Below are 27,348 nucleotides of genomic sequence, written 5' to 3' on the forward strand. Positions count from 1 at the left end.
TTCCAGGACAAACAAAAACTAAAGGAATTTGCAAACATGAAACCAGCCCTACAAGAAATGTTGAAAGGGGTCCTCTAAGCAAAGAGAGAGCCTAAAAGCAACAAAGACCAGAAAGGAACACAGACAATATACAGTAACAGTCACCTTACAAGCAACACAATGGCACTAAATTTGTATCTTTCAATAGCTACCCTGAATGTAAATGGGCTAAATGCCTCAATCAAAAGACACAGGCTATCAGATTGGATAAAAAAAAACAAGACCCATCGATATGCTGTCTGCAAGAGACTCATTTTAGACCCAAAGACACCCCCAGATTGAAAGTGAGGGGGTGGAAAACCATTTACCATGCTAATGGATATCAAGAGAAAGCTGGGGTAGCAATCCTTATATCAGACAAATTAGATTTTAAACCAAAGACTATAAGAGATGAGGAAGGATACTACATCAAACTTAAAGGTTCTATCCAACAAGAAGATCTAACAATTGTAAGTATCTATGCCCCTAACATGGGAGCAGCCAATTATATAAGCCAATTCATAACAAAATCAAAGAAACACATTGACAATAATACAATAATAGTAGGGGACTTTAACACTGCCCTCACGGAAATGGACAGGTCATCTAAGCAAAAGATCAACAAGAAAATAAAGGCTTTAAATGACACACTGGACCATATGGACTTCACAGATATATTCAGAACATTCCATCCCAAAGCAACAGAATACACATTCTTCTCTAGTGCCCATGTAACATTCTCCAGAATAGATCACATCCTGGGTCACAAATCAGGTCTCAACCGGTACCAAAAGATTGGGATCATTCCCTGCATATTTTCAGACCACAATGCTTTGAAACTAGAACTCAACTACAAGAGGAAAGTTGGAAAGAACTCAAACACATGGAGGCTTAAGAGCATCCTAATAAAGAATGAATGGGTCAACCGGGAAATTAAAGAAGAATTTAAAAAATTCATGGAAACAAATGAAAATGAAAACACAACTGTTCAAAATCTTTGGCAGTCCTAAGAGGAAAGTATATAGCAATACAAGCAAAGGTGGTCCTAAGAGGAAAGTATATAGCAATACAAGCCTTTCTCAAGAAATAAGAAAGGTCTCAAACACACAACTTAACCCTATACCTAAAGGAGCTGGAGAAAGAACAGCAAATAAAGCCTAAACCCAGCAGGAGAAGAGAAATAATAAAGATCAGAGCAGAAATCAATGAAATAGAAACCAAAAGAACAGTAGAACAGATCAACGAAACAAGGAGCTGGTTCTTTGAAAGAACTAATAAGATTGATAAACCCCTGGCCAGACTTATCAAAAAGAAAAGAGAAAGGACCCAAATAAATAAAATAATGAATGAAAGAGAGATCACAACCAACACCAAAGAAATACAATTTTAAGAACATATTATGACCAACTATATGCCAACAAATTAGATAATCTGGAGGCACTGGATGCATTCCTAGAGACATATAAACTACCAAACTGAACCAGGAAGAAATAGAAAACCTGAACAGACCCAAAACCAGTAAGGAAATTGAAGCAGTAATCAAAAATCTTCCAACAAACAAGAGCCCAGGGCCAGATGGCTTCCCAGGGGAATTCCACCAAACATTTAAAGAAGAATTAATACCTATTCTTCTGAAACTGTTGCAAAAAAAGGAAATGGAAGGAAAACTTCCAAACTCGTTTTATGAGGCCAGCATTACCTTGATCCCAAAACCAGACAAAGACCCCATCAAACAGGAGAATTATAGATCAATATTCCTGATGAACATGGATGCAAAAATTCTCACCAAAATACTAGCCAATAGGATCCAACAGTCCATTAAAAGGATTATTCACCACGACCAAGTGTCATTTATCCCTGGGCTGCAAGGTTGGTTCAACATCTGCAATCAATCAGTGTGATACAATATATTAATAAAAGAAAGAACAAGAACCATATGATCCTCTCAATAGATGCAGAAAAAGCATTTGACAAAGTACAGCATCCTTTCTTGATCAAAACTCTTCAGAGTATAGGGATAGAGGGTACATACCTCAAAATCATAAAAGCCATCCATGAAAAACCCACAAGTGAATATCATTCTCAATGGGGAAAAATTGAGAGCTTTCCCCCTAAGGTCAGGAACACGGCAGGGATGTCCACTATCACCACTGCTATTCAACATAGTATTGGAAGTCCTAGCCACAGCAATCAGACAACAAAAAGAAATCAAAGGCATCTGAATTGGCAAAGATGCAGTCAAACTCTCACTGTTTGCAGATGATATGATACTTTATGTGGAACACCCAAAAGATTCCACCCAAAACTGCTAGAACTCATAAAGGAATTCAGTAAAGTGGCAGGATATAAAATCAGTGCACAGAAATCAGTGGCATTTCTATACATCAACAACAAGACAGAAGAGAAATGAAGGAGTCGATCCCATTTCCAACTGCACCCAAAACCATAAGATACCTAGGAATAAATCTAACCAAAGAGGCAAAGGATCTGTACTCAGAAAACTATAGAATACTCATGAAAGAAATTGAGGAAGACACAAAGAAATGGAAAAATGTTCCATGCTCATGGATTGGAAGAACAAATATTGTGAAGATATCAATGCTACCTAGAGCAATCTACACATTTAATGCAATCCCCATCAAAATACCATCCACTTTTTTCAAAGAAAATGGAACAAATAATCGTAAAATTTGTATGGAACCGGAAAAGACCCCGAATAGCCAGAGGAATGTTGAAAAAGAAAAGCAAAGCTGGCACATCACAATTCCGGACTTCCAGCTCTATTACAAAGCTGTCATCATCAAGACAGTATGGTACTGGCACAAAAACAGACACATAGATCAATGGAACAGAATAGAGAGCCCTGAAATGGACCCTCAATATGGTCAACTAATCTTCGACAAAGCAGGGAAGAATGCCCAATGGAAAAAAGTCTCTTCAACAAATGGTGTTGGGAAAATTGGATAGCCACATGCAGAAGAATGAAACTGGACCGTTTCCTTACACCTCACACAAAAATAGACTCAAAATGGGTGAAAGACCTCAATGTGACACAGGAATCCATCAACATCCTAAAGGAGAACACAGGCAGCAACCTCTACGACCTCAGACGCAGCAACTCCTTCCTAGAAACATCGCCAAAGGCAAGGGAAGCAAGGGCAAAAATGAACTACTGGGACTTCATCAAGATAAAAAGCTTTTGCACAGGCAAAGGAAACAGTCAACAAAACCGAAAGACAACAGACAGAATGGGAGAAGATATTTGTAAATGACATATCAGCTCGTATCCAAAATCTATAAAGAACTTATAAAACTCACACCCAAAGAACATATAATCCAATCAAGAAATGGGCAGAAGACATGAACAGACATTTCTGCAAAGAAGACATCCAAATGGCCAAAAGACACATGAAAAAGTGCTCAACATCACTCGGCATCAGGGAAATCCAAATCAAAACCTCAATGAGATACCCCCTCATACCAGTCAGAATGGCTGAAATTAACAAGTCAGGAAATGACAGATGTTGGCGAGGATGTGGAGAAAGGGCAACCCTCCAAATTGTTGGTGGGAATGCAAGCTGGTGCAGCCACTCTGGAAAACAGTATGGAGGTTCCTCAAAAAGTTGAAAATAGAGCTACCCTACAACCCAGCAATTGCACTACTGGGTATTTACCCCAAAGATACAAATGTAGTGATCTGAAGGGGCATGTGTACCCCAATGTTTATAGCAGCAATGTCCACAACAGCCAAACTATGGAAAGAGCCTAGATGTCCATCAACAGATGAATAAATATATACATACACACACACAATGAAATATTATGCAGCCATCAAAAAAAAAAAATGAAATCTTGTCATTTGCAATGACATGGATGGAACTAGAGGGTATTATGCTAAGCAAAATAAGTCAATCAGAGAAAGACAAGTATCATATGATCTCACTGATATGAGGAATTTGAGAAAAAAGACAGAGGATCATAGGGGAAGGGAGGGAAAAATGAAACAAGACGAAACCAGAGAGGGAGACAAACCACAAGAGACTCTTAATCTCAGGAAACAAAATGAGGGTTGCTGGAGTGGAGGGGCGGGGGTGGGAGGGATGGGGTGGCTGGGTGATGGACACTGGGGAGGGTATGTACTATGGTGAGCACTGTGAATTGTTTAAGACTGATGAATCACAGACCTGTGTCCCTGAAACAAATACTACATTATATGTTAATAAGAAAAATAAAAACAAAAAACAAAAAAAAATAAGGTAAACAAAACGGGAAATAAACACAAAAATAGGCTCAAAATCATGTAATCATGTCAGTGTAAGTTAAAATCACAAGGAGATATCACTACACATCTATTAGAGTGCCCAAAATTAAAATGATTCACAATGCCACACATTGAAGGATGTAAAGCAAATGGGACTCTCATGTACTGCTAGTGAAAATGTGCAATGTACAACCAGTTTGGAAAATAGTGTAGCAAATCTTAAGAAATTAATCATAACACAGAAAACTCAGGAATTCCACTCAAGGTATTTACCCAAGAGCACTGAAAATAAATGTTCATAAGAGCTTTATTTACAATGGTCAAAAGATGAAAACCACCCAAATACGCATCAAAAGCAATGGATACACACACTGTGGTATATACATGCAGTGGAATACTACTCATCAAAGGAGTATATACTGTATGATTCCAAGTATTTGAAATTCAAGAAAGAGCAAATGAAATCTCTAATAACCCAAAGTTTGTGTTGGAAGAGGGAAGACTGACTTAAAGAGGCACCAAACAACTTTTTGGGGAGATGAAAATGTTCTGTATCTTGACTGTGGTGGTGATTATACCAATGTATATACATATCACATCCCATCATAGTGTACAGTTCAAATGGGTGCATTTTACTGCATATAAGTCATACCTGAAAAAAGTTGATTTTTTATAAACGGATTTAAATCTGTTTCTTGATATTTCCCAAAAAGGAACACCCACCCCAATCTCAATCTAACTCTGGTGCCCACATTCTTCTTCCCGTTCTTCAAATGCATCATTAGTCCAGCTCCACTTGGGAAGTAAGGGACTATGCTTAGAGCACAACAGAAATGTACTTAAGAAAAAGGGAGGGGGAAGGAAGAGGAAGAACTGGGTGGGACAGATTGTAAAGAAGATGAGGAAAAATGGAAAAAGTGGGGGGTGCGGGGGAGAGACATGAAGAAAGAAGTAATGAGAGAAGAGAAATGAAAGAAAGGAGATAATCTGATAAGATTATATGTGTGAACATATAGGTTATAAAGACCATACCAATATAAAGTATTAGTATTACTAACCAGAAAAGTTTTTAAAAAGTGTGTGAAATCAAGAAAATGAGAGAACTGACTGAAACGGTAATGAGATCTGGTATCTGTTTATTTGTTGCAAATAGGAGAGTAGTAGGTCTCAACTTCAAAGTTTGGATAGAAATAGGGATATAATATCTAGTCACTACCTCTAGTTTCTCCTTTTCATCTGCATCTATTTGCAAAGAAAGTTTTTCCAAAAAGTCTGGAACTTCCCAGCTCACTTCCCTCAAATTTCCTTAGCTCAGATGAGATCACATGTCTAAACAAATTACAGGAAAGAAAGAAACTACCAAGGCCAATCATGATCTAAGCCCTGGAGTAAGGGCAGAGCCCCTTCCCTGAGCCCAGGGTTACTAAGATGAAAACTCAACAAATCTTGAACTCTGCCAGAAAGGAAGAAGAAGGGGAAAAAGGATTTGGGAAGACAATAACGTATATTACATTGATGGAGTATAGATCCATATGTTTTGGAAACCAAATTAAAATGTAAGAGTTGGCATCCTGTTTTGAAAAATAAAGATCCTATCCAACCGCTCTTTCCTAAAACAGACAGATGAAAGAGGTGTTCAGGAATAGTTGCTGACAAATTCAGCATTTTCCTCAAGCAGCAGCTCTTGATAAACTTGAGAAGTTAAAAAACTGAATCTCCAGAGATGCAGACCATATAATTTAGATATAGAGATTTTTCAAAGCAGATGTTACCAATCCCTGTAAATGCTACAGAAAAATCTTTATTAATCTCCATGTACCATCTCATTCTGAGCATCACGCCTTCTTAATGTACTCACCAGAATAAATTAGCCATAAGCTATATCCCTAGCTAACAAACTTGGCCATTTTGAGTTATATATGGTATTAACTAATTGGATTTTAGAGAATGGTTTCCCAGACAGAATGATACCAGGATTTTTTTCCCCCCAAAGTGGAATTACTTTAATATATTGATGTATTAATTTTAGTGTTAAAATGTAAATAATATAGATCACAACTGACCACTGAACATATTCCTAGTTGTGATAATAAAATTATATTACCAGCATTATCTTCCATTTAGATATGGTAGAAAAGTATATTTCTGATTCACTGCAACAAATTTCAAGTCTGTAACATAGAAATTAAAACAAATGAATAAAACTTCATCCTGTTTTACTGAACATGTCTCTCAGAATATCATTCCTGTTGTTTTCATGGTATTATGTTAAACTCTGGGGGCGCCTGGGTGGCTCAATCTGTTAAGCATCTGCCTTTCCAGTGCCCCATCCTACATCTGACTCCCTGCTCAGCGGGGCATCTGCTTCTCCCTCTCCCTCTGCTCCTCTCCCCCACTCGTGCTCACTCTCTCTCTCTCTCTCTCAAATAAATAAAATCTTTGAAAAAATAAAAAAATCAAATAAAATGCTAAACTCCATAAATATACCTACAATCATAAATTTACATCAAACACTTTTAGCCTATAGCTAAATTTAATTTACCAAATCAAAGACTGATAAAAATGTTGCATGTAGTTCTAGGCTTTTTTATATATAAAGTAATGAAGTATAATGGCAATGAAAAGTAGAACATCCCACCTAAGTTCCCAAAAAATATCAGACTTAGAGATCCAAATGCAATTCACTAAGTAGGCTAACACCATTTTTAAGGAAAAGTCAATAAAATAATCCAGTAAAAAGAAAAAAAAGGTCAATAAAATAATAAGCCTGTATTTCTGAGGCACTCTTCATATCCATAATATTTAAAACTTAACATTATTAATGATATAAATACTGGAACGGAAAAGAGGTTGAGAACTACTGGGCTAAGCATCCAAATGGGAAAAAAAAAGACAAAAAACAAACCTTTAGAACCAAGATATAAAAAAATTTGATACATTACTAGTCTGAAGAACCTTACACTAAATAAATCATTCTCAAATACTCATAAATGTTCCAGCAAGGGATGACAAATAGTAAGGTGCAATACAGAGCTTCCATAAGCATTAAATGACCATACGTAATAAAACATACACCTAGAAATACTACTGTAACTTTGAAATGTATGAAAATATTCTAAAGTTTACAGAAAGTAAGCTGTGGGCTCTTGGGTGGCTCAGTCGGTAAAAGTGTCTGCCTTTGGCTCAGGTCATGATCCCAGGGTTCTGGAATCGAGTCCCGCATCAGGCTCCCTGCTCAAGGGGAGCCTGCCTCTCCCTCTCCCTCTGTTTCCTCCTACTCTCGCTCTATCTCTCCTTCTCTCAAATAAATAAATAAAATCTTAAAACAAAACAAAAAGTAAACTGCTTGTTTTGTCTGAATGTTATCCTGCTTTTTTTGATACTATGTGATAAAAGATAAAACCAGTAAAATAGGATCATAAACGCTGCGTGGTTATCATCTGTTAAATATAAACTTTAGTAACATTAAATTTCATTAATTAAAAAGAGAGGTAGTGTATAATTTTAATATGCTTATCTCTATAACAGGCAAACCCATACCTAAGCATAAGTCCACTATTCTGAACATTTGGATTTGAGCACAGCATCACCCCCACCTGGTGGTAGCTGAATCCAGTCACATATGTAAGTAATTTAGAGACCATCTAAAGCAAACATACTTACTGAAAATGTTTATCACCACAGGTGATTACAATATAGGCTGAAAAATGCATATTGAACTCTCCACCTTGAAGTTGTCACAAAAAAAACCTATGCGTGTATTAAATGCATTTAAGAAATCACCTCGGGCCTAATTTAATACTGGAAATAGTTATATGGCATATTTACAAATTTTCCTATCAGAAGAAAATTTTAGTAAGCTTGAAATAATAAAACTTTCTGAAATTTTCATCAACAACATCATCTTGTAGACATCTCAAAAAACATTAATCAGTTCAGTAAATTATCAGTCACCTAGTACATGGCAAAGATTATATAAATCATACTTCTCTCACCTGTGCATAAATCAGAACTGTTTGCCTGTAAGTACTGTTTTACTAGATTGAGAAAATATCAGTTACAAAACGAACAGTAGTGGGTGAAACAAACATACAGATAATCCTTTCCTTCTACATTAAATATTTCCCAAAATATTTCTCTGATAAATTTGGTTTACAGAATATTTTCTCATGATACATGGTACTAATGTATCGCAGCTTAGCAACATTATAAAACTCAGGAAACAGGACATAATAAAAATTAATTTCTATTATATCCAACTGCTTAATTACAACTTATGCCCGGTTATACTTTTAAAAAAAATGATCTTTAAATGTTAAATCAATAAAGCTTTTATATAGAAGTTACTAACAACAGTCAACCAATAATCACAACATAAAATATATTACATAAACACGGTATATCTTAAATGTCATTTTTTTATCCTTTTTTTTTTTTTTTAAAGGACCCTGAGATCTACTAAAGGCAGCAATGCCTTTTGTAAAGTAATTGAATGATGCTATAGAGTTTAAGGAAAAGAGTACAGCACTGGTGGTTAAGAGGTCAGGCTCTGCCATCAGATTTTTACAGATATACCATGCATGTGACCTAGAGCCCACTAGAATATAAGCTCTTATAAAGGGGAGGGGCACTCCTTTTGTTTTGTTCATTGATATATCTGCAATATCAAGAACAGCACATGGCACACATAGCAGGCATTCAATAAATATGGGCTGAATGAACAAATGAATTTATCTAAGTCTTATGGTGAGAAATTGAGTGGAGCTTTTTTCTTATCTTTTCATGGAAAATGCAGATGAACCAAGATGAGAAAGCTGGGAAGAGAGGAGACTGGTTTCTCCCATGGACGATGAGAATAATAATAATAACAATAATAATAACATCATCATTGTCATTATCAGTTTTAAGCTTCGTTTCAGATAAGGATATACCTTAAACTTCTCAAACACAAAAACTACATTTACTCATATTATACCAGGTTCCTACAAAGCCACAGGGCTTATGTGTACTGAAACTTATTTGCTAAATAAACTAAATGAATCATAAATCATGATTTTCATAAAAAGATGAGAGAAAAAAAAAGACTAGACAGTCCACATGAAAGTATGCTCTGCTTATTTTTTTATGGAAAATTTTTTCTCCTCCAATCCCTACTTGTAGGATAAGTAAAAATTAATTAGGAACTAAAAATTTTTAAACTACCTAGAAATAAAGTTATCATAAAACACAATATATATGATGTACATATATTATTTTAAAACTAAAAATCTTTGAAAATATAAAAACAGACTGGAATGAATGAGAAGACATTATATTTCTGTTTAGAAAGCATCAATACTATAAAAAGATACAAAGCTTATCATATTAACATATAAATCTTAAGTATTTAAATACTAACAAGTTTCTTCCAGCAAGTGGGATTAGCAGAAAATCATTCTAAAGTTCAAGAGACCAAATGTATGACTAAAATCTAGGGAACATTCAAACTCCCAATTCATATCTGGAATATAACTGTACTCAGCACTGAGATATAATTTTAATTGGAAGCAGAAACCTAATCAATTTTATTGTGTCCTACACTTGGATAAAATAACGTATAAACTAAATAGGGACAGTCAACAACATGAAGCATAAAACAAGAAATACAGAGTCAAGAGATTGGCAGTGACCAAGAGAGGTTTCCCATGACCCAAGACTTATTCAGAACTCCAGGTAAAAGTAGGCACATTATTAATGTGAAGATGTAAGCATCAGGCTTATCACACTTTGCGCCAAATATCTGAATCATACAACCAGCTTCCCTTGATCTAACTCAAATTCTACCAACAAGTCTCTGATTACAAATTTGTTTTTCCACTTAATCCATCCAGAGAGAAAATTAAATGTGCTCAGCCCAACGAACAGCACATACCTCACTGCAAATTAATGAACAGTGTTCCGGATTATAAACCAGTATCCTGTGAACTTGGTTAATATGAAGGGAAAGATGAAGCAGAATCAAGAAAATTTCAGAAGGATGAGTTGTCATTACAGTTGGTGAGAGCTCCAATCACCCCTACCTATATATGAATCCCCTATCCCATTTCTCCCCAAAAGCTGTGAAAAGAATGCCTATCAATGGGAGGAGGGGGTTGAATTATGAATCATCTCTGCCTCAACTCAAGACTCACAAAAAGCTGGGCTGCGATCCCTCTATGGATCAACCCTTTTTCACTCGTATTGCTGGTCTCTGATTTGTTGCTCATTCTTTTTATGTATTTTTTCTTATTATGTATTTTTGTAAGTCAAATGAATGCCTTCTTTACAAAAAGTCAGGCAATAAAATATCCATACACATTATTAATTCTCACTGTTGGCAAAAAAAGTTTCTAAGCCAGAAAAAGTGAGAGAGAAGTAAACCCTAATTATGGTAACTTCACAAGGTAAATATTGGCTCTTGGTAGTCATGACTCTCAAAAACACCTAGTAAACTTTAAGATAATTAAAGATTCATTGTTTAAAAAAAACTTCCAAAAGTAAGGGTCTAATACAAATAAGAAGAAATAAAATGTAAGGAATCTAAATGAAATCACAAGTAGAGAGGAACTAGGTTCAAACTGAATCTCTCAACAACTCCAAGGCAACTAGTATGCAAGAAAAGATTATCTACCTAAAATCAAAATAGTACAGATTTATGTCTTCCATGTTCTCTCTACAATTAAATATTCTATCAAAAACTAATGATGTAATGTATGGTGATTAACATAATTTAAAAAAATACATTTAAATATTCTAATCCAATAGTATCCAGCAGAATTTTAACATTTGATAACACTAAAGCAAAGAGTATACTAGATTCCTTACCAATCAGTATATGGTGGATAGGTCAAGTTGTCTATATCATGGGTAGAATACCTCATAATGTTCCAAAGGAGAAAACAAATAATGTTGATTGCGGAAATGTAGCACTTTCTGGTTTCACCACTATAGCTTCGATTCAACGCAGAAAAAGTACAAATGCATTCCATGGAATAAGGAAACCTGTTACTCAAACTGATCTAGATACACTGATATTACAAAAACCTTTTCAATAGTTTTAATCTTAAGTAATTTCAGACACCAATTTAATTTGTAAGAAGGTCCCTTCCTCTGGTTCACAATGACAGCTTACCAAGCTGCTCAAAAAATTCTGAAAAGATATCAAGCTTATGAATCATGTAGAGACCCTGATTTGATGGGCTAACAACAATTTTAAAGGGTAGTTGGTACTAAAAATACATTTTTAAGTACATTATCTTGCCGATGCTCAAAAAAATGTTGTCAGTTTGTAGTAAGGCCCAACTAAATTTTCATCTAGTCTTGGGACTCTTCTTAAAGAAAAGCATTAAATCAATGATACAATTTAATCCTAAAACCTACACTAAGTAGTTTTAAAAAATCATTGCAGAACAGTCTGCCTGAAAAATTCCAAGTATGCCTGCGCTAATCCTGCTTACTCTCAGTAAGACACTAGTACAATTTTAATTTTTATTTCCCTAATGCCTAATGATGTTGAGCACCTTACAGGCACAGCTACCATCCATGTATCTTCTTTGGTGAAGTGTCTGTACAAATCTTTTGCCTATTTTTTAATTGCATTGTTTGTGTTCTTACCAAGATTGTAGAGTGTTCTATATATTCTGGACACTAGTCCTTTAGCAAATACATACTTTGCATGTATTTTCTTCCTGTTGATGGCTTCCCTTTTCATTCTTCTAATAGTATCATTCAAAGAACAGAAGTTTTAAATTTTGATAAAATCTAATTTATCAGTTTTTCTGTGTGTGAATTGTGCTTTGAATGATATATCTATGAAATCATTTTCTAATTCAAAGTCACAGGGGCGCCTGGGTGGCTCAGTTGTTAAGCGTCTGCCTTCGGCTCAGGTCATGATCCCAGGGTCCTGGGGTCGAGCCCCGCATCAGACTCCCTGCTCCGCGGGAAGCCTGCTTCTCCCTCTCCCTCTCCCCCTGCTTGTGTTCCCTCTCTCGCTGTGTCTCTCTCTGTCAAATAAGTAAATAAAATCTTAAAGTCACAGAAATGTTCTCTTGTATTTCCTTCTAGATTTTCTATAATGTAGGTTTTCCATTTAGGGCTATGATCCATTTTCAGTTAGTTTTATTTTATTTTTTTAATATGAAGTGAGGTATGACTACAAGTTCACTGTTTCGCATATAGCTATCCAATTGTGCCAGTACCATCTGCTGAAAAGACTACCTTCTCCCTGCTAAATTTGTCAAAAATCAGTTGTTCATATAAGTGTAGGTCTATTTCTAGACTCACTATTCTGTTCCATTGGTATGTTTGTCTATCTTTTTGTCTTGTTTACTATAAGTTTTTGTAGTAAGTCTTCAAATCAGGTAGGGTTAATCTTCCAACTTTGTTCTCTTTTAAAAGCTTTGTCTATCTAGATATTTTGCATTTCCATATGAATTTTCAAATCAGTTTGTTAATTTCTAAATAAAAACCTGTTGGGATTCAGATTATAACCATACTGAATTCATATAGATCAATTTAGGGAGACAAGGTTTATTTATTAATTTATGTCTTCTTTCACCATTCACAATGTTTTCTAGTTCTCAGTCTATATGTCTTACGAATCTTTTGTCAAATTCAACCTAAGTATTTCATATTTTTCATATTATAATTGGTATTTTTGAATTTCAATTTCCAATTGCTTGTTAACAGTACATGGAAATAAAACTAATTTTTGTATATTAATCTTGTATCCTGAAATCTTGCTAAACTTCTTTATTAGTTCAAATTTTTTGTAAACTCAAAACAGAGTACCACTATACATCTATTAGAACGGCTAAAATTAACAAGACTGACTATTACAAGTGTTAGCATGTGGAGAAGTACAATTTTCATATACTACTGATAGGAATGTAAAATTTTACAACTACTTTGAAAAACACCTTGGCAATTTCTTAAAAAGTTAAACATACATCTACCATATGATCTAGCCATTCCATTCCTATGTATTGATCAAAGATAAATGAAAGCATATATGTCCATACAAAGACTTGTACATGAATGTTCATAGCAGCTTGATTTGTTATAGCCAAAAACTAGAAACAACCCAAATATCCATCAACAGGCTAATGGATAAGCCAACTGTGGGATATCTAATAGATGGAATACTACTCAGAAAAAGAAAGGAAGGAGCTATTGATACACACAACAACATGGATAAATCTCAAAATTAACTGACTGGAAGAAGCCACAAAAACACATACAAACTGTATGATTTCTAAAGTGCCAACTAAATCTACAGTGACAGAAAGAAGATCAGCAAATGCCTGAGGAAGGCTTGCCAAGTGGCAGGAGGAAACTTTTGGGAGTGATAGTTATGTTCATTACCTTGATGCTGGTGATGTTTCGTGTCAAAACTTACCAAACTATACATTTTCAATATGTGCAGTTTATTGAATGTCATTTAGACCTCAATTTAAGAAAAGGTACCAATATAAAATAATTGTCACCAGGTACCAGAATATAGTTTATATATTGGTATATAATTCAAATACCATAAAATTCAACAGTTTTAAGTGCATAATTCAGCAGCTTTTCCATATATTGATGAGGCTGTGCAACAATCACCACTATTTAATTCCAGAACATTTTCATCATCCCAAAGAGAAATTGGTAGCCTTTAGCAGTCACTCTACATTCCCTCCAGTCCCTCAAAATACACTTAATTTCTAGATGACAATGTATTTCGTCTGGTCTCTGCAATCCAACCATCAAGACCTTTCAAGTTTAAGAGATTATTTTAAGTTAATTTCAAGGGCCTGTGTAAACACTACTACTCTTCATCATTTTATTCTTTCTAATGAGAATCAGAACCATACTGATATAGACACTGATAATTTCAGAGATGTTCCAATCATAAAATATCATTTTGTATATATGTGTAATTGTAATACTGATTCCCAAGTTATTACTTTTATTAACATATTAATTCCAAAAGAAGAAACTTTATCTTCCTCTTGGCTTCTCCTTATTATCAATGCCAGGGTTGGCTAAGACTGACCCACAGTGGTGAATGATGAAGAGATGGTGTCTTTGCAAATTTTGAATGGTATATAATCTGCAAAGGTTAAAAAATTTAAGTTAATATAATCCATTTTGAGATAATTCCACCATGAACTATATTTTCTCAACAACTATTCACCATTTAATATTTTAAAAACTTTGGATAAAGCCAATGCCTCATTGGAAGGATAATGGGTTTATACTCTACACTGAAGCAACTCAGAACATTATGATTGATACTTGTGTCTGTTTTTTTAAAAAGAAGACATCACCATTTGCATTACAGCATCTGTTTTTTCTAGAAAAAAATGACAGTCATAATCAAAATCTAGCAATTTTTTATTATGGAACAGTGTCAATGATGACAAATATACATAATAAACCTTGGAACAATTTGTGCCTGTTTTTAATGATTCTATTATCCTACAGATTATTTTTGGAGCAAAGAAATTAAATGTGAAAGCAAAAAATAAAAGCTTATACTAGAATTTTTACACTCCTACATTTAGCACATATTGTGAAAAAAAACACTCAAGCATTACTCACTGATTAAAAATTAACTTTTTAACAGACTTTAACTATAGAGAACAAACTGATGATTACTAGAGGAGAGGTGGGGGGAATGGGTTAAATAGATGATGGGGATTAAGGAGTGCGTTTAGCTGTGATGAGCACCCAGTGATGTACGGAAGTACTGAATCACTACATTATACACCTGAAAATAATATAACACTTTGTTAACTAACTAGAGCTTAAAAACTTAAATTTTTTTAATTTAAGTAAATATTTTTTATATAATATATTCCAAGCATACTAAATCACAAGTTAGATATATTCCCAATGATGTGCCTAAGCAATGTATTTGAGCATTAAAAATTGATACTCAAGTATCATTTATGAAGGAGGCTATATACTGCTTTAGTAAAAAATATGGAATAAGCATTACAACCTGACTATATAATTGAAATATCAAAGATAGAAAAATTCAAAAATAACATGTAATGCATATCTTTCTGATATTATTTTCAAAGCATACCACGAAGAGTAAGTAGACTCTTGATACTTGAATTGGATATCATCAAAGACCTCTGGACCTACAAAGGTACAAAATCACTAAACACATCCACTTCAGAAGAATTACTGAGTACCCAAAGAAAAGAAGAAAACCACAAAGCCTCATTAAAATGCAGGTGTTAGTTCTATGTACACTCAGTAGCTATTCAAAATTTTGCCTGAAATATGAACTATATCATCATGGACCTTGCAGCTTGTTAATAGTCAAAACCATGAATGTTAAACCCTTGAATGTCAAGAGTCTGTTTTAAACACTTGAAAGATGAATGAGCATATTAAGAAATGAATTCAATAAGTCTTCTAGGCATAATGTCAACATAGGATTTGTCACCTAAAAAAAATTTCTCCTACAGAAATGAAAATTAAGTTCACATGAAAACCTGTACACAAATGTTTACAGTAGCTCTATTCATAACCACCAAAAACTAGGAACAACATAAACTTCCTTCAGTCCTTGAATCAATAAACTGTGGTAAAACCACACAATGATATTCCACCAAACACCAAGTAACAAACAATGGTATAAATAAAAACTTGGATATATCTCAAAGGTATTATGCTGAATACAAAAATCAGCCTCAAAAGGTTACATACTTTATAATCCCATTTATGTGACATTCCCCAAAATATAAAACTAAACTGATGGAGAACCAATCAATGGTTGACAAAGTTAGGGGAGGAGGTGAGACTGTAAAGGGATAGCAGGAGGAAATTTTTGGGGTGATGAAACTTATTCTATATCATGACTGTGCTGGCGATTACATGAGTAATCTACGCATGTGTTAAAATTCATAGGCGTGTACACCCAAAAAACGGCCAATTCAACCGTATGAGAATTTTAAAAATAAACAGCATTTCTAAGAAATCAACTAATTTTATTCACCCATTTTGAAAAGTGTGAGAATGTTGTATACAGCCAATTATTAAATACACTTATTCAATAATATTTGTTACTGGTGATAACAAAAGCCAACAAATCAAGTGACTGAAAAATCTGTAAAACTCTACTAATTTTTTAATTAAAAGAGGACTTACCAAGTTCATTAAGACTCTGAGCAGCTTTTGTTATCTCTCTACTCCCCCCTTGCAGTTGTCCTTGGAGTCTCTTAGTGAGATATAAGATGCGAATTATTCTCCGAAGCAAATCACAGGCAACCTGTGTAAATATCAAAATAAAATAAATAAGTGTAATCAATCCATGAAGTTTCATTACTATTATGCTGTGAATCTGTCCATTCTTTCCAGATGCTAACGACTCATTCATGTCTTTTTTGTGTTTTCTACCCATCAGAAACCTAAAAAATCACAAAGCCTGGAAAGCATCATTTTACAGTAAACTCTAGTTTATCCCAAAAGAAGAGATTTGGGGATCAAAGTGCTGTGAAACCTGGGAACTCCTTTCCTCAGTCCTAGACCAGTTTTCTTCTCTAGGCCAGTGGTTCACAGTCTTCATATTAAATTCAAAAGTGTAGGTTCCAAAAGTTCCAAGCCCACACCATAGTCCTGACCAATTAAATCAGGATCTCTAGAGGTGGGAACTAAGCATCAGTATTTTTTTTTAATATCCTCAGTGGTGCCAGTGTGCAACCAAGGTTGACAGCTACTGTGCTGCTGCTGCTTAGCTACTGCCTCTGTTTCCAATCCTGGTTTCTCTTTTCTAGGTCCACAGGGGAGCAGACTTAAAACTTCTGATTTCACTAGACCTTAAGGAATAAGTATCCCCTCCTTGAATTTGTCTAATGGTTCTTTTATCACTAATAACAAATTAGGAAAGTTATTAAAACAAAAAAAACTATCATATATACATGTCACCTCCTATTCTCTTTTCATCACCAGATGTAATATTTCACCTTTACCTAGCCAAAAGACTAAGACACAAAATGAAGACTCATGTATTTCAGGACACTTTATTGTAGAAGCTGGGTCCAGAGCAATGGCCTGAGGGAGAGACAGAAGAGGGGAGACTGATGGAATAATAGATATGTAGTGACCTTTAGTATCAGTAGTGATAATGAAGAGAGACAGTCTGTGCTGCTGCATTACCACCATCTTTATGGCCCTGAAACTGGTTGAGAAGAACATCTCCCATCTAAGGAGGAAAATCATTAACTGGAGGCAGTAAGAATTAAAAGCACTAGGAAAAGAGTTGAGACTCCAGCTATAAACATTTTTTTCTGAATGAAACACACAAACACACCCAGACCCAGAACCACACGTGCACCCACACAACATACAGAGACACATAAACATAAAATTTGTTCAAAAATACAATGTTTACAAACATATGTAAGTCAAAGGTGACCAATTACTAAATATGCTTACCTCAATGCTTTTTTTTTTTTTTTAAGATTTTATTTATTTATTTGACAGACAGAGACACAGCGAGAGAGGGAACACAAGGAGGGGGAATGAGAGAGGGAGAAGCAGGCTTCCCGCTGAGCAGGGAGCCCGATCCCAGGACTATGGGATAATGACCTGAGCCGAAGGCAGACGCTTAAGGACTGAGCCACCCAAGCACCGCACGCCACCTGAATGCTTTTCTGAGTAACTACAGTCTAAAGCACTTACAATGATAAAAGAATGCCAACTAAGAATCTGTCCCTGAAAATTGGAAGATTTGGGCATCTTTATCTTTTAATTAAATTTTATTTTCTGAATAAGTAATATAAGCACATAATTCAAGATTCAAAAGAAAAAAAAGTCACCCTCATATCTCTGTCACAAATATGCACTTATCAAAAACCACCGTTATCAGTTTCTTGCTTGTCAGAATAGTGTTTTTAAATGAACCAGTTGAAATGTTAAATCCCTAGTGATCATTCCTCTGGGATTCTAAATACATCATGAGGAGAAACACCAGATCTTACTTTAGTCTAATCACCTAGAATTGTCCTTCTAGAATTGCCCAGTACCTGTCCAATAAAAGATATGCCCTCAAAAATGAAATCTTTGAGCTTATTTCTAATGCTTTTATTTTTAACCATACTTCATCCGTCATCAAGTCTTACTATTCTTCTGTTGCATATCACAACTGTTACATTATCTTTGTTCCTACAAGCATCACATAATCCAAATCTTTACCACCTTCACCTTCACAATGTGATGTACCACTAGCTTTCCAATCTCTTCCTGAAATCCATCCTGCTAGGTTTATCTTCTTAGAAACACAGTTTTCAGCACTCCAGCCCCTCTTTTTAATAAACTTCAGTGGCTCTCTACTGAGAGATTATGTTCAATCTTCTCATGATAGCATTTAATAAAATCCTCAGTCAAGAAGTCTTAGATAATATATAAGGCATCACTTACCACTATTTCCTAATATAGTGGCCTCCACTCCGGTCAATTTCCCTTCCTTATTTTTTATTTTGGACTTTTATAACCAAATTTAATACAAACATTATTCAGCACTAAAAAGAAATGAGATATCAAGCCAGGAAAAGGCATAGAGGAGCCTTAAATTCATGTTACTAAGTGAAAGAAGTTAATCTGAAAGGCTGTATATTGTATGATTCCAACTATCTAACACTCTGGAAAAGGCAAAACTATAAAGGAAAAAGATCAGTGGCTGCCAAAGTTTGGAGGAATGAATAGGCAGAGTATAGAGGACTTTCAGGGCACTAAAAATACTTTGTATAACACTATAATGACTGACATATGTCACCATACATTTGTCCCAAACCACTGAATGTACACCAAGAGTGAACCCTGATGTAAACTATGGACTTTGGGAGGTGATGTGTCAATGTAAGTTCATCAACTGTAACACATGTACCACTCTGGGAGTTTGGGGGGAGATGGTGATCAAGGGGGAGGCCATGCATGTGTGGGGACAGGGGATATGGGAGACACCTCCATCTTCCTCTTACTTTCGCTGTGAACCTAAAACTGCTCTAAAATAGTCTTTGAAATAGATATAGATATTACAAACACAGAAAACCACACAGAGAAATTACAGCTAACTGAACTTGGAACCACCATGCAGATCAGAAGACAGAACCATGTCAGCGACTACAGAAGCCCTCCATGTATGTACCCTATCCCAGTCATGACACCCTCCATCCATTCCCTTCTAACTCTCCCAACCCAATCAAGAAACACCACTACTCTGGTTTTTGTGGTAATCACTTCCTTACTTTTATTTATGGTTTTATTACTGAAATGTATATACCTAACTGCTATAGTTTAAACTCGCCCTTTTTTTTAATCCATATAGGTTCCCTCACCATCTCTTACTTTTTCTTTACAATCTGCTAAGTATATTCGACCATCTGTCCTATACATTTCCCACAGGCTGGGTTTCACGGAATGCAGTCCCACTGTGCAGCTGAACATGTTCCTCTGTCTTGCGTGTTTCCCATACATTCGCAGTTGGATGTAGGCAGCTTTGTCAGACTCAGGCTTAGAATTTTGGGTATTTTCCTTAGGTAGTGGTGCATGTGCAGCACATGTGTGATTTTCTCTTTGTGTTGTTAGCAGTCACTGATACTCAATGTCAAAACCCATTAAAATATAGAGATTACTCCAATTCTATCATTTTGTCTTTACTTGCTAGCATATAAAATTTTCTATAAAAAGAAACTTTACCTCACCTACTATATGTTTACCTGGTGGTACTGTTCATAAAGAAAAGTAAAAATAAATACTTGATTCTTTCCCTTGCTTCATCAGATTTCAAAATTAAAGACTGTTTTCCTGATATCTACTAAAGATGAACAATTAGTGGGTTTGGTTTTGTTTGGGCTGTCAGTATGAACTCAGAGATTTAGACATAATACAGGATGCCAACCCACTTAGCTCTTACCCTTGCAGATGCTCACCTTGTCCCTTTGTGGCCAGTGGGAGCCTCTGAGGGTGATCAATGGTACCAAATGCCTGAGAAAGAGGTTTCCTGGGACCCGGGACTTCCAGTGCTAAAACTGAGCTTGTTAGTCATCCCAGAGGCTCTTTGAGTTGGCTCCTCAATCCTTTTGTCTTGACTCTAGTTAGTAATGGCTGATAGCTTCCTTGATATATAGTATAAAAATATTCCAGGATCATTTTATATATTTCATGCCCTGGAATCAAAGATTTATCAAAGAAGCCCCAGTTTATTTTAGAAGTCAGCAGCATTTCAAGAACACATTCTGGGACTAGGTTTGCTCATTTCTGTGACTTTTCAGCAGACATAGCTAGGAAATGTCAGAATCAAATTACATAAAAAAAAAATTATAAGGACCAAAAAACAGAAGGACCACATCTTTAAGTTGCTAAAAGAAAACTGTCAACCTAGAACTCTATATCCAATGAACATATCTTCAAGAATGAAAGTGAAAAAAGCCGCTTTCATATAAAATAAATTAAGAGAATAGAAAAAAAATTCACATATTCATTTGCTTTATTCCATAATATACATAAAACATCTTCAGATTAATATTATACATATACATATGTACAAAAATATACATATGTGATGTATATGTCAAGATAAAATTAAAATACCTCATGAGTTCATACTGATATTTCCAATTAAAAATCAGGAGCACAGGGTGTTTACTTATTCTTCTAACTTACATCTGTACATTATTTCTTCCACAGAGACTTCCGGCTCTCAGAGACATGAGAAATAACAGAATTAGAATAATTTAAAATTATGCATTTGCTTTGCTGCACAACACACAGAAAACATTAACTCAATACAAAACCCACACTACAAACACAAATATGACAGCTGAGGATAGTTTATAAAAACATGTTTTGCACATGCTCTCCCTACATTTTTTTTTACAGTTGAGCTTTGTCAAAACATACAGCCATTACATGAGATACTCCCCTTTATATCCTTCACTTAATCTCAACTCTAATGCTCATCAACAGTCTTTAGTGTTTCTCTAGTCATTCTCAAGTACACTATCAGATTCCCAAGGAAAGATTCATGGGAACAATCTTCCCTGCATTCTTCTTTGTGGATGGCTGTCTCCATACTTGAAAATCAGTTTGGCAGGTCTACCAATACCTACTGTTGCAGAAAAAAAATCAACCCAAAACTTAGTGGTTGAAAATGATTTGTTCGGTCTCACAGTTCTGTGGGTAATTTTGGCAGGGTTCATATGCTCCCTGTGCTATCACCTGGGATTACTGACTCTGCTGCATCCGGCTGACAAAGAGGCTGGTCTGGACAGTACCAGAGGGCTTCACTCCCGTGTCTGGTGCCTCAGTGCTTCTGCACCTATCACCTCCACATGGTTAGCTGGGGCTTCCGTGTCACAGCATGGTGGTCTCAAGGTAGTTGGACTGCTTACACAGACAGTGGCTTTCCCAGAGCAGAACAAAAGCAGCTATGCCCCTTGGAGGCGAGGTCCAGAACTAGCACAAAATCACTTCCACAGCACAGGTTCTTTGGTTTTGCTATGGTAGTTGCTCTCTCTGTTTTTACAGTGTTTGGGGACGCTGGCATTTTATGTTGCTGTTACCTTTCTCTTCCTTCCTTCCTGGCACATTCATTTGTTTGGTGGATAATCATACAGCCAGTAAAATAAGGCATCATTCCAATTCTATCTACAATAAAGTAGATAAAATTATTTGACACCACATTAACTGAAAACTAAAAAGGACCCTACTTAATTATATGATGAAAACCACATATTTATAAAACATAAACACAGAAAAGAGAATATGTTTTAAGGATGATTTCTTCTGTCTTTATTCAAACATTTTCTCAAACTTCCTTACTTATATAATTCCAAAGTTAAAAAGTTAAATTAAAAACTTTCCAGTAAAAAGCTAATATATGTGTATGACTTAAAAAATTAAAAAGTAAAATGATAAAAAGTTAAAAAAATAATTTGAAAGATAAAAATGTTATATAATAGGTATGTGGATTATATCTCAACAAAGCTGTTACACTGAAAGTTAAAAAACTCATTTTCTTATATAATTTTAAAGTTAAAAAAATTTAAATACTCTATGTAAGAGATAATAAGCTCTTCAAAATTTCTTTCTGAAAAACTCTGAGGCAGTTCATAAGCAAAAAATGTTACTAAAATGAGCTAAGAGAGATGATTCTTGGGGTGATAATTAAATTCAACTCATGTATTCATGTATATAGATGAAGTCAGAAGCCTCTGCTTGGAGAAAGAAAAGGCTTTTGGAAAGAGAGTGAAATGGGGATAAAAAGCAAAAAGAATTAAATGTAAAAGTACTTTCTTCTAATTGAGAGAACAATCATAGTGATTTTATGTTCAAGGCAAAAACAACTTCATAGCTCTTTCTTTCTTGCTTTCTTATACCACATGCATTTAAATGAATTAGGAGCTCAAAGAATAAGAAGATTAAACAGGAACATTAAAGTCTCCCCAATGTTCAAAACAGAAATGACTAAATAAAGTGAACAGAATAAAAATGGTTAAAACATAATAAGCTTCCAAAGAGCCCCTAGACTTCAAAATAGTTTTAAAGGCAGCACATTTCTAAGATGAATTTCCTTCCTAAAGTAAGCCTGCATAGGAGTTAATCCAGGAAAAATTAAATACTGGAAATAAAGATATCAAAATGTCCACAGGCATATTTCTTTCTCTTTATTTTCCCTTCCTCTCTTTCTTCCTTTATAATAATTTGGCCAAAGTTATTCAATTTAGTTGTTCCTCTAGTATAATATCTTTTAAAATAAGGGGGTAGAAAATTAGGGCACATAGGGCGCCTGGGTGGCTCAGATGGTTAAGTGTCTGCCTTCAGCTCAGGTCATGATCCCAGGGTCCTGGGATCGAGTCCCGCATCGGGCTCCCTGCGCCACGGGGAGCCTGCTTCTCCCTCTGCCTCTGTCTCTCTCTCTGTCTCTCAGAATAAATAAATAAAATCTTTAAAAAAAAAAAAAAGGGGGGAAATCGGAGGGGTAGACGAACCATGAGAGACGATGGACCCTGAAAAACAAACAGGGTTCTAGAGGGGAGGGGAGTGGGGGGATGGGTTAGCGTGGTGGTGGGTATTGAGGAGGGCACGTTCTGCATGGAGCACTGGGTGTTATGCACAAACAATGAATCATGGAACACTTCATCTAAAACTAATGATGTAATGTATGGGGATTAACATAAGAATAAAAAAAAATTAGGGCACATATTTAATAACAATAATAAAAATAAAAAGTGTTTATCTTAAACACAAACAATCCTGACTTCTCATCCTTGTGTAACCATAAAAAATAAAAACATTTATAAAAGAAAAGATCACAGCTTCACAGAATCATAGCATTTTAGAGCTGGAAGGGAATTCACAGACTCACTCCAAACTTTCATTATAAAAGAACATACCACCACCACAAAACTGGTAATTAGGTATGGTGAAGGATGAGTTAACTAACCTTATCATGGTAATCACCTGGTAATCACCTCACAATATACACACGTATCAAATCATCATGTTACACACTTTAAACTTATACAATGTTATATGTCAGTTATAACTCAATAAAGCTGGGGGGGGGGGTGTTAAAGATATTCAAGTTCCTTCACTACCATGCTGCTCGAGTGATGAAGAATAGCAGTCAGGCCTCAGAAGTCCTAGACCAGTGTACTGCATCAGTACTTATGAAGCTGGACTTGTTCCTGATTTTATTTTTTTACCTCCAGCAAGCTTCTGGAGAACAGGAACTACACTGTCTACCTTTTTTATATATTCCACAGAATCAAAAGCAAAGAATATTAAATTTAGAGAAAGAAATCTCATTTTGCAGTTATAATGTGCTGCACACTGGCTTTATGAACTCCAGCAAATAACTTTCAGAACCTCGGTTTACTTATCCATAAAATGATGATAAGCAACTTCTAAACATAATTATTATAAAAGTCAAATGATTCAGAATGCTTGAAATTTTCATTCATTATAAAATCCTGCATAAACATGAAATTTCCCTTATTGCTAATAGCTAGATAAGAGGCAAAAATAAATAGGTTCTTAAAACTTACTGTCAAAGGAGTGTATTGAACAAAGGGGGAAAAAAAAGAAATGCATGATTCTGACAGGTTTAAGATCTGGAGCTGAAAGCAAAGAAGTGAATGAAAATTAAAATTTTAATTGAAAAATCAAATTTTAATTCACTGCCTAAAATTAAACATAAATCTACCATCATTACATGTTAGTTTATTCTTTCATACGAAAAAGAATTCCCCTGAACATAATGCCATGATTTAAGTACAAAATGAGAAAGTTATCCTAAAAAAGCAATATTTAAATCCCAACTTAACTATGAGGGGGTATTTTTTTAATGTATATCTTAACATAAAAGTAAAACATTAACTCGCAGGAGAGAACTCTTACAATGTTCTGGGCACTTGCAGTGCCCAGACTCCTCAGGAAAGTAGCTTGGGCAGGTCCTTATACATGGTTCACCAAACCTCAGGTCATATAGGACCTTGAGACCTTGGCCACAACTGATTAGATTGGGAAACAATGGTAGGTCAAAAGAAACTATACCAAGTCTGTCACCAGTGGCCTATGACATTGTCTTGCATAAGAACTGCCCAAAATTGTTACTGGAAGGAAAGTGGCAATAAGTAGAAACCTTGAAACAAAAGCAGCAAGAGTGAGAAGAAACAATGAGCAAGTGAAAAGGAGAATGAGTTTTCCCACATGGCAGAAAGAAAAAGTATCAGATACAGACACACACACACAGAGCCTGAGTCACAGAAAAGCATGAATGTTGGTATATTATTACAGGCCAAGCAATGTCTTACTGTACACACGTGTCACACTGTTTCAGGATTCCTCTTTGGCTGTTAGGACAGGTTCCCATGCATCCTCACTGCTCCACATGCTCTTAAGTAGCTATCCCTGAAATAACCTGAAAGTACCTCTTCTCTATCTGAAAAAGACTAAGACATCCAAACTGTTCCCACATGCTGTATTTCTCAAGTTGTTATAGGAGAGATGCATAAGTAAATTAAAAAGAAATTAGTATACATGTATGTTTTGTTCAGAAACATATGCTACATATTTAGGAAAAATATTAAAACTAGGGCACAGACTAAGGAAAAGATCATTTTACTCATTTCTTAAACATTTAACTGTCTGGTATATAACACTATGCTAAGGCTAGAGATTCAAATATTAATAATATATGATCACGGGCGCCTGGGTGGCTCAGTTGGTTAAGTGACTGCCTTCGGCTCAGGTCATAATCCTGGAGTTCCTGGATCGAGTCCCGCATCGGGCTTCCTGCTCGGCAGGGAGTCTGCTTCTTCCTCTGACCCTCTTCCCTCTTGTGCCCTCTGTCTCTCATTCTCTCTCAAATAAATAAATAAAAATCTTTAAAAAAAAAAATAATAATATATGATCACAGCCCTTAAGGAGCTCAGTCTTATAAGAGAGTATAAAGAAGATAAAAGCTATGCAGAAAGTACTATAGTGGAAGTATCTACAGGATTTTAAAGGAACCAAAAAATGAAAAAGAAATATTCTGCTTTGCCAAAAGGAAGGGCAGGAGAGGCCCTCACAAAAGAATTGACACATCAATTAGAATCTGCCGAATGACAAGAACATTCTGAGTTAGAGAAAAAAGAAAATGTGCAAAGAAATGAATGTGAGAATTTCTAGTAAAAGGCAAAGTTGATAAAGGCAAGCAGAGGCCATATCATGAAGGGGCTTACATGCCATACTGAGGACTTGACCCTTCATTCTATTTCTTGTTAAGAAACTAATGAATAATTTTATCAGGAAAATAAAATAATCTGATGTTTGTTTTATGAAAAAAGATGAGATGTGAGTTTTCTATTTTCAGTATGCCAGACTAGGTTGTTACCTTACCACTGAAAACAACTAAAAATGCTGTATGACATGTAAAAATGTCCAAAAAGCATCAAAGAAGTGATAGAACATATAAAGATACGAAGCTAAAAGTGAAGCACAGGAGAATCCAGAAAGAAAAGAAGCAAATCCACTTGTAATCTGAGAACACTTTCTAATCTTGGAAAACTACAACCTACATCTTGACAGCCTCGGAGGCCAAGTGGAGTAGACGGTTAAAATTGATCAAATTTAATGTTGTCTTGGACTTATAGTGATTTCTGATGCCATGCAGAAATAAAACCAACCTTCTCTGAAGGACTCAGATATTCTAAAAAATAACTTCTCAAAAAAAAAAAAAAGTGTCCAGGACACAGCAAAAGATAATCAGGCACCCAAAGAAATTGAATTCCATTCCACAAAACAGGCAAACATACTACAAAATAAACATACCCACAAACACTACAGATACTGTACCTCCCAGAGTCAGGTAACAGAAAACCTCAGCAGTATAGATACAAAGAAGTAAAAGTCAGAACATAAGAAACAGGATCATACAGCATTTCAGAAAAATAAAAATAGAACTTCTAAAAATAAAATAAACATTACCAAAATTTAGCAAAATAATAATAGGCTAGTTTAATCACAGGCTATAATTGGCGAAAGAAAGAATTAATGAAATGAAAATACAATCAGAAAAAAGTCCAGGAAAGACAAAAACACATAGACTAAGGAAAAGTGAGTAAATGACTTGGATGACAAAGAAAGTTGAGCATATATTTATCAGATTCTGAAGATAAAGGAGAGAATGATGTATATTTGAAGAAATCATGGCTTAGAAATGATGAAAGAGATAAACCCACAGATGGAAAAAGAATTGACACGAATAAAAAGGAACCATATTCTAAAACTGAAGGGAATCAAAAAGAAGAGAAAATCCTAAAAGAAGCCAGAGGAAAACTACAGATTACCTTCAAAAGTCCAGGTCAGGGCGCCTGGGTGGCTCAGTTGGTTAAGCGACTGCCTTCGGCTCAGGTCATGATCCTGGAGTCCCGGGATCGAGTCCCGCATCGGGCTCCCTGCTCGGCAGGGAGTCTGCTTCTCCCTCTGACCCTCCCCCCTCTCATGTGCTCTCTCTCATTCTCTCTCTCTCAAATAAATAAATAAAATCTTAAAAAAAAAAAAAA

The 27,348-nt window shown here is 35.3% G+C and overlaps 1 protein-coding gene across 3 annotated transcripts in view; it reads right to left on the reverse strand.

The window, feature by feature from the left end:
• Nucleotides 1-4,568: 4,568 nt before the first annotated feature.
• Nucleotides 4,569-27,348, reverse strand: part of LOC145716601 (conserved oligomeric Golgi complex subunit 5-like) — a 53,642-nt gene continuing 30,862 nt past the window's right edge. Inside the window, exons 6-8 of one of the 3 annotated variants that reach the window (XM_081800721.1) lie at nt 16,445-16,565; nt 15,372-15,429; nt 4,569-14,390 (exon numbers count right to left, since the gene is read on the reverse strand). In XM_081800721.1, coding sequence (XP_081656847.1) covers nt 14,390; nt 15,372-15,429; nt 16,445-16,565 — 180 coding nt within the window. In that variant the 3' untranslated portion in view covers nt 4,569-14,389. Of the gene's footprint in view, nt 14,391-15,289; nt 15,430-16,444; nt 16,566-27,348 lie in introns of those variants that run through there. The other 2 variants (XM_081800720.1, XM_081800719.1) reach the window with 2 other exon arrangements.

This window comes from Leptonychotes weddellii, chromosome 12 (genome assembly GCF_054177405.1).
Source record: "Leptonychotes weddellii isolate Sample4059 chromosome 12, ASM5417740v2, whole genome shotgun sequence".
Classification (NCBI taxonomy): Eukaryota; Metazoa; Chordata; class Mammalia; order Carnivora; family Phocidae; genus Leptonychotes; species Leptonychotes weddellii.